The sequence below is a fragment of the Cetorhinus maximus genome, chromosome 10, assembly GCF_964194155.1.
Source record: "Cetorhinus maximus chromosome 10, sCetMax3.hap1.1, whole genome shotgun sequence".
In the NCBI taxonomy this organism is placed as follows: domain Eukaryota; kingdom Metazoa; phylum Chordata; class Chondrichthyes; order Lamniformes; family Cetorhinidae; genus Cetorhinus; species Cetorhinus maximus.
In genome coordinates this window covers 42,928,762-42,942,379 of record NC_135888.1, presented here as the reverse complement: position 1 = coordinate 42,942,379, position 13,618 = coordinate 42,928,762, and the positions used below count along the sequence as shown (strand labels likewise).

General features: G+C 44.3%; 1 protein-coding gene across 3 annotated transcripts in view; it reads left to right on the top strand.

The window, feature by feature from the left end:
* Positions 1 to 8,423, top strand: part of LOC144685629 (neural proliferation differentiation and control protein 1-like) — a 193,091-nt gene extending 184,668 nt beyond the window's left edge. For all 3 annotated transcript variants that reach the window (XM_078550352.1, XM_078550353.1, XM_078550354.1), the window contains exons 7-9: positions 1,434 to 1,513; positions 2,389 to 2,488; positions 4,313 to 8,423. In XM_078550352.1, the coding sequence (XP_078406478.1) occupies positions 1,434 to 1,513; positions 2,389 to 2,488; positions 4,313 to 4,381 (249 nt within the window). In that variant the 3' untranslated portion in view covers positions 4,382 to 8,423. The remainder of the gene's footprint in view (positions 1 to 1,433; positions 1,514 to 2,388; positions 2,489 to 4,312) is intronic.
* Positions 8,424 to 13,618: the final 5,195 nt, after the last annotated feature.

Below are 13,618 nucleotides of genomic sequence, written 5' to 3'. Positions count from 1 at the left end.
TGAGCCGTCTTTGTAAACTGGTTCATTTTCATGCATTGAGACAATTTCACACATGGGCAGGTGGGAGGATAGCCAAACAAAACCAAGGCTGCAGACTGCTTTTCATACCTGACCAGCCTACCCTGTACCTGACCTGTCTCCTTTCAAGTTTTTACAGCACCTGACCAGCTGAAGAAAGCAGAATTTTGTTGTAAAAATAAATTATAGGAGCTTTATGTTGAGATGCAAATATGTCAGCTTGAATCAGTTGATGGCACTCTTACAGTCAAAAGTTTGTGGGTTTGGCTCCCAATTCCAGACTTGAGCGCATAAAGTAGGATGACTTTCTACCACAGTACTGAGGCAGCACTGAATTATTAGAAGTGCTATCGTTGAGGTGAGGCTTCAACCTGAGCTCCCATTTGCCTTTTTCAGTGATTTGAGGTGGGCGCCAAAGATCCCATGGCATTTTTTGAAGAACAAGGATATCTACCAGTGTTATGGATGATGTTTCACTATGAGCCAACGCCAGGTTGAGCAGGCTATTGCTGTTAATAGGGTTCTACTGTGTGTAAAGCACCTGCAGTGCTTTCCTACATTGCAGTGGCCGTACTTAAAAGTAGTTAATTCTATGAAAAGTGCGTTGGGACGTTGAGATATTTCCAGCAGCTGTTGCTAGGGTGACAATCAGGTGGAATAATGGAATGCAAGTTCTTTCTTTTACAGTGATTCTCAACAAAAAGGCCATTTTAAACAAGCATTCCTTCACCTGATACCCTTGCGGCAGCCAAGACATGATGGAAAGTCACTGGCTGTGTGAGAGTGGCGACCATGTGCTGAACTCTTCAGAGTGAATTCCTTTCTTTCAGACTTGTTATAGGTTGGCATCAAAAACTGGACTGTTTCAAGTCTCAACTTGGGCTCTTTGTGTTTTCTGAGATCACATTCTTTAGTGTAACTTTATCAATTCATATGCTTGTAGTCAGCTTCACATAAACTGTACTATCAGCAGTCAAGTGCCATCCACATTGGTTTCCTGTTACCCTAAATAGCATTATAAAAATGTCACTAGTATACCAAAAGGACATTGAATTCGGGTACCTCAGCACGTGACTGAGAGGTCTTGAGAATTTTATTTACACAGTGAGTCGTTATGATCTGAAATGCACTCCCTGAAAGAGTCATGGAAACAGTTTCAATAGTAACTTTCAAAAGGGAATTGGCTATATGCTTGAAAAAGAAAGATTTTCCGGTCTACTGGGAGATAGCAAGGGAGTGGGGCTAATTAGAAAGCTCTTTCAAAGTGTCTCCAGAGGTATGATGGCCTCTTATGCTGAGAGATTCCATGCCTTCAGGCGCCTGCTAATTGCAGTACAAATGTTTAATGTAACTTGTGTAAGGGGTATTCAGATCGTTATTGGCAAATTCTCTTATTTATGCCTTTGTTTGAACAGAGTGGCGACAAGAAGCTGGCACAGAGTGCCCAGATGTACCACTACCAACATCAGAAGCAACAGATGCTATCGATGGAGAAGTGAGTATTCAGAGTCATAAGTACTGAAGCTGTGTTTCATATTATGGTCAAAGCTGTGGTTAAAGTGGGTGAGCAGGTTGCTGAGCACTGTGGCAGTTTTAAGGCCACAGAACTGCTCTTAGTTAAGAACTGGGATGCTGTTTGGCATGTTCCAGTCGCTTCATATGCTGTTTAAATGGAGGATTTGGCACATTGCTTAAGTACAATCAAGAAGTGCATTTCATCCAAATGTCAAACTGATAGGCTGTGCAGCATTGGCAGAGCCCTGAGAGCAGCTTTAACCAAAAGAAGGACTGTAAAGGGGGAAGGGTGGAGGGATTTAGGAGGGAAGCTTCTCTTTACTATGTTGACTGGGGTGTGCTACTTGGTTTGTTTACATAGGTATGTTCCTGATGGCTGTCCAAAAGCTGTACATCGGCGCATGGCTAATGTTAAAGCTCCCACTGTTGATACAGCTTCCTTACATAGCCAAACACAGTAGCATTTCAAACTAGGCCCTTTGTCCTTCACCTTCTCCCTGTGGATGTGCATGGTTCTCACCTGTGGTTTCCCCATCCATTAAAGTCCTTTAACTTGTTTTAAAGGATAGGAATTCGAATGGAACTTGGCATGGGGCTCTAGAAATAAGATGAATATACTGGCTTAGGTATCTTGGTCATCCTTTCCTCTTTTTTCAGTGGCGCTGTTTCTCATTTGAGATGCCCCAGTTAAAATAGGTCAGTTGAGATGTACAAGCCTGGATCTCCACTGTACCCAAGGAACTTGGGCAGTATTTGTTTTTGGAGGATGGGGATTCTCTTGCTAAATAGAGTTGCAAATGGAGATCAGCAGCACTGAGTATTGTCTTCTGTTCAGCACTGTATTTTGTTATACAGAAATAAAGATGAATCCAAAGTAGCTGAGTCAGCAACCGAATCTGAGGGAGAAAATGAAGATGGGGATTTCACGGTCTATGAATGTCCAGGACTGGCTCCAGTAAGTTACTAAATAATGAGAATTTTGCTACAAAGCCCAGAACTACATGCCCTATGGTGACCATTAACATAAGGAAAGCCCTATTTTTTGTGACCTTAGACACATTTGTGTGGGTAATCCATTTCAGAAGTGCTTGTGGTGTTCTGTCATTCTGTACTTAGAACACAGGAGCTAATCTCAAACTTTCACTCGAGCATCAGCATGTGATGATGGGGAAGAACTTAGATGTTGCTAGCAGCAAGTCCATTTATTTATCCTGCATTTATTTTGATGGTATGAAGCTATTAGTTCTCAAATATGGCCTCTCAGGTGGGTGCAAAAGATCCCATGGCACTATTTGGATAAGAGCAGGGAGCATCCCTTGTGACATGGCCAACATGTTACCCACCACACTGAACAAATTTTCTGACCACTCACCAGCTGACTTGCTGCATTTGCCTGCAAGACAGCAGTGACAGCATTTCAAAAATAATCCTTTTGATTATTTTTGTAAATGCTGTTTGACATCCTGAAGCTTTAAAAAAATTGCTATATTCAGGTTCATTTCTTTCTCTTCACTACACAGTCACCCTGACTTGAATAAATGAAATACTTGTAACTTGGTGGTTTCACGATTTTACGATGTCCTTTGCAGACAATGAAGTACATTTTTGAAGCATGGTCACTGTTATATTGTAGAAAATGCAACAGCAAGTTTGCACACCGCATGTCCCATAATCGGTAATGTGATGGTGACCAGATATTCTGTTTTCTTTGTTGGTTGAGGGACATAGATTGGTTCGGACATCGGAGAGAACCCCCACTGTTCTTTGAAATGGCGCCATGAGATATGTCCAAATGTTTAATGTCTTATCCAAAAAGTACAGTACTCCCACAGTACTGCTCTGGAGTGTCAGTCTAGATTTTGTTCAAGTCTGAGTGGGATTTGAACCCCCAGCTCAAAGACGAGTGCTGCTGACTAATTCATAACTGAAACAAAAATAAAAATAGCTGGAAAAACTCAGCAGGTCTGACAGCATCTGTGGAGAGGAATACAGTTAACATATCGAGTCCGTATGACTCTTCATCAGAACTGAAGATCCATAACTGAAACTGACTGACTTGCATGCATGCATGTGATTGCCGGGCTATGATTGAATCAGGCTCGGCTATGATGCCTTTTGCTGTTGAGTAGACTACCAGTACATCTGCCAACAGGGAAAAGCCCTTGGGCTGAAGAGCCCAAGAGCAATTGGACCTTGTGAAGCAGCTTCCCCAATAAAGGCAACATTTTGAGGGTAGGGGAGAGCTGAAAGAAAAGGGATTGCGGGGGCAGGGAAGCAGGTCTGTGTGAAGGGTTAAATGTGACTTAATTCTGTGTTCCTGGTGGGTTTTTCACAGTTTAAGGGTAAATGAATTGTGTCATTAAGAAGATGGAACAGGTTTTACTGCAGTTTGTCGTTGACACTGTTATTAGCTGTTGTGAATAAAGTGCTGGGAGGACAATGTAGCAGGAGGGAGCTCCACCAGGCTTTTCTTATGTTAATACCCTTCACAGCTAGGCAAAGAGAGCAGATATTAGCCATATTATTACATCTTTACAGGCCCATTAACGTGCAGTCTTCTCTAAGCAGCGGTGCCTGTGAATCAACAGCTAGTTCCTGTCAGATTCAGACCCATTCACAGCTTTCTTTTGCTTACATTCTGAAGACTTGAACCTTTTCAGGTAGGCAGCAGATTCTGAATAGGAATGGCCACCAAGCAGGTCTCAATAGCACACCCATTTCCTCTGGATCTTCCTGCTGTGTCTCACAACTCATAGCTTTTCTTTTTCTCTTGTCACAGACAGGGGAGATGGAGGTCAAGAACCCACTTTTTGATGACTCATCTCTACATCATCCGCCCTCCCAGTAACTAGGCATCCTGGTATCTCTCTGGACTATAAGACTTCAAGAAGGGAGAATTATCTGCAGTTACAAGAGATCATTCAACTGTGCACCAAAGGACAGTCTGCATTTCCATTGGTCTCTTACATTCTGTTTCTGACTATTGAGGGAATTCATCCACTACCCCAATCCCAACCCTGGTGGTATAGTGCACTCTATAATGGTCCTTAACCTCAAATCCCACCCTACTGCCTCAAACACACATTTTTAGCTTCCTGAACATGACTTGCTGGGCAGTGCAAGTGGAGGTTATGTTGCATTTTTCTTGTTTTCCTGGGATCATCTTTTGAAAGACTTGCCATGTACGACGGAAGGATAATGGTTGGAAGGAAAGATATTAAGGTGACCATTGAACGCTGTTGCTGCTCTGTGATTTGCACACAGCCTGTTTTGTATGGGACGTGTGCCACAGGCAAACCTGGTACAAGTTTGCCCATACAACCAATTTCCCCACTTTCCTGATTGTGGTTTGGTGTGATGCAATTCTCAATCTGACCAGAAAGTAATCATTGAAAGTGTGTGAGACTGACAACAGGATTGTCTGCAATGGAGTGTGGTTTACTGTGCTTAATTTGTAGCGATTAACTGCAATTGCTAAATGCAACTTCATCTTTAGGGGGGAAGGGTTAATATTTCATTCTTTCAAACTAATCTGTTTGGAGTATTCACAGCAGCAGTAGTGTAAAAGTTGAAGCTGCCATTTATTTTCCATTGCAGTAACCCAACACACGGTATTATACATATGTGTTGTCAGAATGTGGTGAGCTAGCAACTGTCTTGAGCGTTGATGAAAGTAACTCAACGGGGCATTTATCAATACTCATAAGGATGAGAGAAAAACTCTCATCCTGCTGAAGGTCATGCTTCAAATACTCTCTTAACCATCTCAGCCAAGCATTAGTTTTGAGCATCTCCAAACAGATTAATTTGAGCATCTCTCATCTTGGAATATGACTAGACTATTCTACGGAGGTTTCTAAATTATTTTCCTAAATCATTTCAGCTGCCTATTAAGAAACATTTAAAAAGCCAAGGCTCTGATTTTGGAATAAAATAAAATCATGGTGGGATTGTCAGGGTTGATGAAGCAGGACACTTGAACTGACTGCACACCCTAACCTCCTCAGTTTATGTATGTGAGGTTTTAACCAGTAACTAAGTGCCAGCTCTTTATTGTCACCATTGTAGGATGGTACAAATCACTGTAGAGAGGAGCTATTGTTTGCCAACTTTGCCAGCTTTCATACTCCTACCCATTTCCTGTCTACAAAGTGCAATATTTTTCCTTATTAGAAGTATGCCTGAATTATACAATACATTCATCCATGATTTGGGTGACTGACACCAAACACATATACTTAAAGTTATACCGTCAGTCCCTAGTTTAATCAAAAGTGTCACCATCTTTAGAGTTACATATTACATCTGTGACTACTAGTAAGAATCAGGCTTGTCAGGCTGGCCATGGTTATGGTGGTATGAAAAACCTAGAGATTGAGTTCAAATCCCAATATAACAGGCTATGAAATTGAATTGAATTCAATCTTGTGGGGTAAAAATCAGGAAAAAAATGATACAGATTGTTGTAAAACTTCAGCCTGCCTGTTTTGCCCTACATCTTACTCGAGGTCACAGTACATGGTTGACTCTTAATGCCCTCGCAAGTAGCTTAGCAAGCCATATGTTCAAGAAAGTAGCATACCAGCCACCACCTCATGGCAGCTGACGGAGTGGGGGGACAAGTGTGGCTTTGCCAGCATCCCAAGGACAAGTTTTTAAAAAAAAAAAGATTCCACCAGTCCCCATGTTAGTGCTTGCTAACCAATTTGAACAGTGTATAAAATAGATTCGTTGAAGCTGTAGAGACCGCAACCCCTTTCCCCTCCACCTCAAATCCCACTCGCCCAGCTGAAGTTTTATACCTGGATGTGGGGTATCCCGGAAATGGATACGCATTGTACCTCAATTATGCAGTAACAGATGAAAAGGTCTTTGTTTCTCAAACTGGGGAAAGGAGAACTTTGTATAATAGTCATACAATTGCCTTGGTAACTGATGATCTTGTGTAAATGTAATGTAACAGAAACATGTTGGGCGAGATGTTAAAAAGGAAATAAGGGTTAAATCTAGATTGTATAAATTGATTGGAACAGATTTTAATCTAATTAAGAACATTTATGAAGTAATTTAGGTGCAAGTTCATAGAAACTAGCTTAACACTTAGATTTTGTTTATGGACTTTAACTGAGAAGTTTTATTTCTATGATTTAATTTTAGAGAGCTTTATTTTAAAGGGACTTTATTCATAATGCTCCACCAGTTGGCAATGCTTTAATATTGAATGGTGTAGCAGTGAGTTCATTTCAAGGTATTTTGTGTTCTGCATACTTTATACAGGCTCCACAATGTACAGAGCCCACTGCAAGAGCCGGGATAACCCCACTGGTTCAGTCAGTTTCTGACAATTACAGGAGCCTGTCTATAACCCAAAGTTGGACCTACTCACTGTATTTATTAATTCTGATTCTGCTGGAAAGGTCAGTTTAATCCTAAACAAGTGGTTTAAACTATCAACAGGAAAAATATTGAATATTTTGTGCTGAATCCATTCTATGAATTAAAATCAAAACAGAAAATTATGGAAATGCACAACTAATGGATCAGCATCTGAGGGGGGAAAGAGGTAAACAATTAAGTTTAAAAGCAAAAACTGCGGATGCTGGAAATCCAAAACAAAAATAAAAATACCTGGAAAAACTCAGCAGGCCTGGCAGCATCTGCGGAGAACTGGCCCTCTATCCAGCTCTACCTGTCCCACCCTCCCTTGAACCAGCTTATATTTCACCTCTTTTCTATTTTTCCTTAGTTCTGTTGAAGAGTCATACGGACTCGAAATGTTAACTGTGTTCCTCTCTGCGGATGCTGCCAGACCTGCTGAGTTTTTCCAGGTATTTTTATTTTTGTAAACAATTAAGTTTATTCATGGCCCCCCTCTGTGTTGAATGATTCTATTTGCCCCATCATGCTTGTGCTGACTCTTTGAAAGAGCTATCCCAGTGATCCCATACTGCCTCCCACCCCTGCTTTTTCCACGTAGCCTTGCATTTTTACTCCAAATGTTAACTTCTAGTGTTCCAATGGTGTTGACACATTTGAATGTAACCAAATCCACAAATGAGCTGCTGATTGAAGCTGTTGGCCAGGAAAACAATAATGCACAGATAGCTTACTCAGCACACCTCAGTTTTCATGCAGCATTTTAATATTTAAAACACTTAAGAGCAGAAAAAGCAGTAATTTTAGTTTCCAGAATCTCCACAGCAAGAGTTAGTAGTTAACCTGATGGTAACATTCCAGTGGAGCAGAGACTTTGCAGAAACAGTTACCAATCACGCAAATGCCAAAACTACCTGGAAATGGTTGGTTTCTGCATAAAGGGAAATTGTTCAATGAAAATCAACTCATTCAGGTAATTTTCATTCTGATACTTGAATTGTTAGGCCACGATTTCCATTCCACTGTAACTCGATGAGCAGAGATATGTCTTCATGTGTTAGGAGTATGGAGTTTAATGAGGTGGCTAATATTAAATATTTAATTCTTGCTGGGGACAGGTTTTGTAATGGTTAGATGGGAAATTAATTAAATTGTGAAATGTAAGGTGCACTGTATGGAGGAACAAAGAGAGTACAGAGTACAGATGGTTAATGCTTGCGTGGGATAAGTGCTTTGAATCAGACTTTTGATATTCTCCCTCTTAGTTTCTTGTTCCCTCTATTCTTATGGGATTGGCCACATGGACTATGGTGATCTTTAACATTCCAATGATCTGATCCGTATCTGTCTTCTACCACTCCATGTATTTATTACCTGTTCAATTTTATTTCAATTGTCTTCATTTCCGGTATTTTTTTCCACAAACCTATCACCACTGTTTCAAATACCTGTTCTTGCATTATGTATATTGTTGTATTTTTCAGTGAAAATAAATTGATTTGTTGAAATCCTGATTTTTTTTTTAGTCCTGTTTTCTGAGATAATTATTAGAAAGCAATAAAATGGCTTTTTCGCTGGATTCTGAGGAACTCCAAACTTTGGTGGTCTGGTTCGTTCAGATCATGGTACCCCATGGGCTACTGTGCTGTGGTTCGATAATGGAGTTTCCATTAAAGGTGCCAACTGTAGCTCAAATGGCAACACTCTTGCTTTTGACTGAGAAGGTTGTGGGTTCAAGTCCCACTCCGGAGACTTGAGCATAAGGTCTAGGGTGGAATTTTCCGTGCCCATTGGCATTGGGTGTCATGGTGGGCATGAGCGGACACTGTGCCGGGAAGGCCAAAAATTTGTTTCACAGCGAAGGGCATGGGTGACTGGGGGAGGGGAAAGGACGGGGAACTAAAGACGCTCCTCCCATTAATGGTGGGCCATCTTTCCTACCACCAGATGTCGGTAACTTCATTTTAATACATCTGCATATCATTATAAGCCCTGCTCATCAGAATCATCTGCCCCACATCACATTTACTGCCCACATCGGTGGGAAAACAAGCCAATGCAGAGCACGTCTTGAGAAGTGTGACGTGCAGAAGTTGGGACTTACCTTTAGGGCCTTGCTGACATTGCGGACATCCGAGGTACAGAACATGCAGCCCGCAGCAACCGGACTCTGGAGGAACATGTGTGTCGCATACTGGGTGGATTTTCATGGACATGGCTCTGCGTGAAGCAGCTCATGGAAAGTGGGAGGTTTCCATTGAGGGTCTGCTTCGGGACGCCTGTGTCTTGGCCATGGTCTGCTTATGGATGATCGTCAAGGGGGTGGAGAGGAAGGTCCAGCTATGAGTGGAAGAGGAAGGTGTAGGTTTTACTGGGAGAGGGAGGTGTACTGGTGTAGGGGGAACAATGGTGTCGAGGGTGGTGGGTGTGGTTGGGAGGGGGAAAGATGATATCAGGGGGGAGAATGGACAACTGGGGAGGTAAGTGTAAGGGGGAGGATAGAGTAAAGAAAGGAGTTCGGAGGATGGGGGAGGTGGAAATGTCCAGGTGAATGTTCAAGGGAGGGATCTGTGGTGTTGATGACTGCCTCCTGGGGAGCGAAATGAGGGTGGGCGTGGTAGGAGGGAATGGTGAGATTAAGAGAGGGCAGAGTGAGCCATGAGGGTGCGACAGAAACGGTAGAAGGGACAGTGCAGGTAATTGGTGGGGTCTTGGATTCAGACATTGACCTCTCCAACCACCTCCTTCCTACCAGCAGGCTCAATGTGGATGGAGTGGGATTCTCAGGAAGGTAGGGAATTGCACGTTCACCTGGACGTGCTGGAAAGAAAAAGGTTCTGGCTGGTAGGTGACAGTGGGGAGGTGGAAGGTGCCAGGCGGATCAACAGTGATCAAGCAAAGGATATGGGTGACTGGGGGTGGAAGGATGGGAGAGCTAAAGACGTACTTCACCAGTACCATCTTGTAAAATCGAAAGTGAAAGGAGCCTCGTATTGGGCAGGTACAGGTGCTGCATGGCAGTGCGATAGCAGTGGGTGGGCAGAGATGCAGGTCAGCTCAGATGGAAAACTGACAGAGAACCCCAGCAGACAGCAATGAAAATGCTTGGGACATTGAGATGAGTGTGATGGAGGAAGGATTTGCGTGCATGGGAGAGTGCTTGCACGAGGCTCTGAAAGGCCCTGCAGCACAACGTCTTTCTCCAGAATCACTCGGGCCAACTGCATGCAGTTGAACTGCAAGTGGGGCGGGCAATGCAGGGGGAGGACTTGCAAAGCCCGTAAATGAAGCTGAAAGACACTATTACATGTTATTTAGTTAAAGTGAATATATTTTCAGATTATAAAGTGACCAAATGTGTTCACCTGTGCAGCCACTTGTGATCAGAAATTCTTAACTTTTCTAGGCCTACCACTTCTAGGTGCTGCCCTGACATCCGCAGCAGGGGTGGAGACAGCTTGTGCAATGGTTGGTTCTGTTGCCTGTGACCGACATGGGTCCTCTGGAGAGCTATGGCCTTAGGGGCCCCGGCTTGCTTTGACCGTCCTCGTGTGGGCCAGCTGCTCCCTCTGCGGTGACAGAGGACGAGGTTGAGGGGGTCACAGGCAAAGGGGACTCGGAGGGAGAGGACAGCCTCTGAGATTCCTGAGTGGATGACTCAAGGGTGCCCAATTGCCACTTCTCCTCCCTTTGGGTGCCCAAAGGCATCGGCCTGACTCCTTGAGGAGAAGAAGCACCAGGAGGGAAGTCGAGGTGCCGCATTTCCTTCTCGCATTGCCACTGTAGGAACTCACCTATGACTATCGTACAGGCCTGTGTGCATCTGAGTTCTGTTGGACCGGGGTCTTCATGGCATCCGCCATCCTTCCAATGGAGACCCTCGTACACGCAAATGTGGGCACCACTTCATCAGAGAACAGGTGGGCACACTCCTCCAAATCGTGTACCACTCTGTTGAGGGCTTCCAACAGCTCTGCGTGATGTTCCCCCACCTTCTGACTCTCCACGATCAGTTAGAAGGCCAAACCCAGAGGCTCTTCATCTGACTTGGACCTCACAGAAGCCTCTTCCCAGCCGTCTGCCGCATGCCAGTGAGCTCGGCTGAACCTGCCTCCTCCTGCTGCGGATTCGTGTCCGTGCGGTGACCACCAGATTGCGAACCTGAGTCTGCTCTAGATCTAGGTCCCACCAAGGTGTGTCTCTCTGCGCTGGTGCAGGATGTGGGTAAGTACTGTGACTGGTCTATCAGGGTGTTTTATTTCCAGCTCTTCAATGGAGGAGGTGTCCCCTTGGCTGGAGGTGAGGACCTGGATGGAACTGAGAGTGTTTGTCACTTGGCAGAACTCCCTGTGAACCAATGTAGAGATGATTAGCGCATGGGAGCAAAGTCAAAAGCAGGAAAAAGAGCACTGACAGTTGCATCGAGAGAGGGATGATGTGGTGCAGGATGCTCACGAGGGTGTTCACTGCCGACCTCACCGTTGCCACAGGCACGGTCCATATCCTCACCAGTCAGTGCGATGGCACACTCCTCAAAGTTAGGGGCCTAATGTGGGCCACTCCACCCCCGGCCTGGGACCTCTCCCTGCTGCTGTAAGCCAGCTTCTCCTGCATGAAAACAGACGGCGAGAGTGTGAGCATGACACATAGCACTGCGTGAAATGTTTGTGGTTTGGAGCCATGGATGGGGTGAGGATGCAAGCTCCAGAGGATATGATCCTGTTGGAGCTGTGAGGGTGTGTGTGAGAGTTAGTGGTGTTGTCCCTTGAGATGTGAGATCTCTGTGGATGTATGATGGGTTTGAGAGTTGAGTGATGAAAAGTGACTTACCCTGGTGGAAACTGAGATCATCCTCTTTCTGCACTGAGCGGCTGTCCTCTTTTGCAGGGTGTTGGTGCTGCCACCGCCTCACATGCTGGATGGTGACCTTGCTTGCTGGCCTTCACCCAGGGTGGGGGTGGAGGACATCATGGCGGTCCTCCACTGAGTCCAGTAGGCGCTCGAAGGAGGCGTCACTTAATTCGGGGGCAACATGTTTCCTCCCTCTGGCATGGATGAACTTGTATTTTGGAGCCCTTTGTTTCAGTTCAAGTATGTACTAAATCTCCCCCACTCTTGAACAAAGTTGAAATCACCTGGCAGCCAGCTTGGTAACAAAGGGTCTACCTGGGGATCATCTTGCTGCTCTCAGCACTCCTCCATGCATACTCCCTCCAGGGTAAGGCAGCCAACACACTGTGCACTGTATGGAGGGAGGACGCACACTACGCCTTCTGGCTCACACCAAACCCGCCTCTAACTGCCATCCATTTCTTTACCCTTGACCACAGTGCCCTGCTGTCACCCACCCATAAGGCTAGCCCTGCTTGGTAAGCACTTTCACATTATTTTATGGACCCCTAAAAGGTCCCTAGTTTGAGAATCCCTGCTTTAATAGCACGTGCTTTGTTCTGGAATATCCTGCGATTTTTGCCCCCATTCCAACTCTTTTAGGATAACATGTCATCTAGCACTGATGGAAAGAATTGCAGCTCCATTCGATTCCAGCAACAGTCAGGATAATATATGTGAAAATAGGAGGGAAGGGGAAACATTAGTAGAGTTGTGCACACGAACATAACATGCCTGGAGGTGTTAATGAATAGCCCTTTGCTATAAGAAGAATCTTACTATGTTAGAGGTTCACTTTGACAGTCAAATTCCTTTTGCTAACATTTTCAAAGTAATGCAAGCCTTTTGTTCTGTTTTTCCTTTTTCTCTCTATGTTGCTGTTCCAGCTTGCAGTGTCACTTTGTCACATGCAAAGTGCCGGTTTGCTTTTCAGTCCAGTAACTTCAGGTCGGCTTGGAAAACATGTCCTATTTCTGAAATGGGTGGCAGCTTGGACTAGAGACTGCAGGAAAACAGCTCTATGTAAATACCTCATGTAGTCTGATGTTTAGTCAGAAGCAATGTAATTGGTGTCATTCTCACTCCTGAACTAGTGAGAGGAGTAATTAACCAGGCTTTCTGCTCCTGATCACAGTTTTGGGTGGGGAGCTCAGCTATAATAAAAGCAAAATGCTGTGGATGCTGGAAATCTGAAACAAAAACAAAAATACCTGGAAAAACTCAGCAGGTCTGACAGCATCTGTGGCGAGGAATACAGTTAACGTTTCAAGTCCATATGACCGTCAGAACTGAGGGAATAAGAAATGAGGTGAAATATAAGCTGATTGAGGGGGGTGGGACAGGTAGAGCTGGGTAGAGGGCCAGTGATAGGTGGAGGCAAAGGAGAGATTGCCAAAGATGTCATAGACAAAAGGACAAAGGGGTGTTAACGGTGGTGATATTAGCTAAGAAATGTGCTAATGGTGACATTAAGAGTAGAAAGCAGGATGAGCAAGTAACAGATAGCCCTAGTGAGGGCAGGGTGAGGGGAAGGGATGGAAATAGGAAAGGTGGAGATGAAACAATGGATGGAAATAAATTTAAAAATAATGGAAATAGGTGGGATAAGAAAAATATATTTAAAATATATAAATTATTGGAGAAAGGGGGTGGGGATGGAGGAGAGAGTTCATGATATGAAGTTGTTGAACTCAATGTTAAGTCCGGAAGGCTGCAAAGTGCCTAGTCGGAAGTTGAGATGCTGTACCTCCAGTTTCCTTTGAGTTTCACTGGTACATTGCAGCAGGCCAAGGATGGACATGTGGGCATGAGAGCAGGG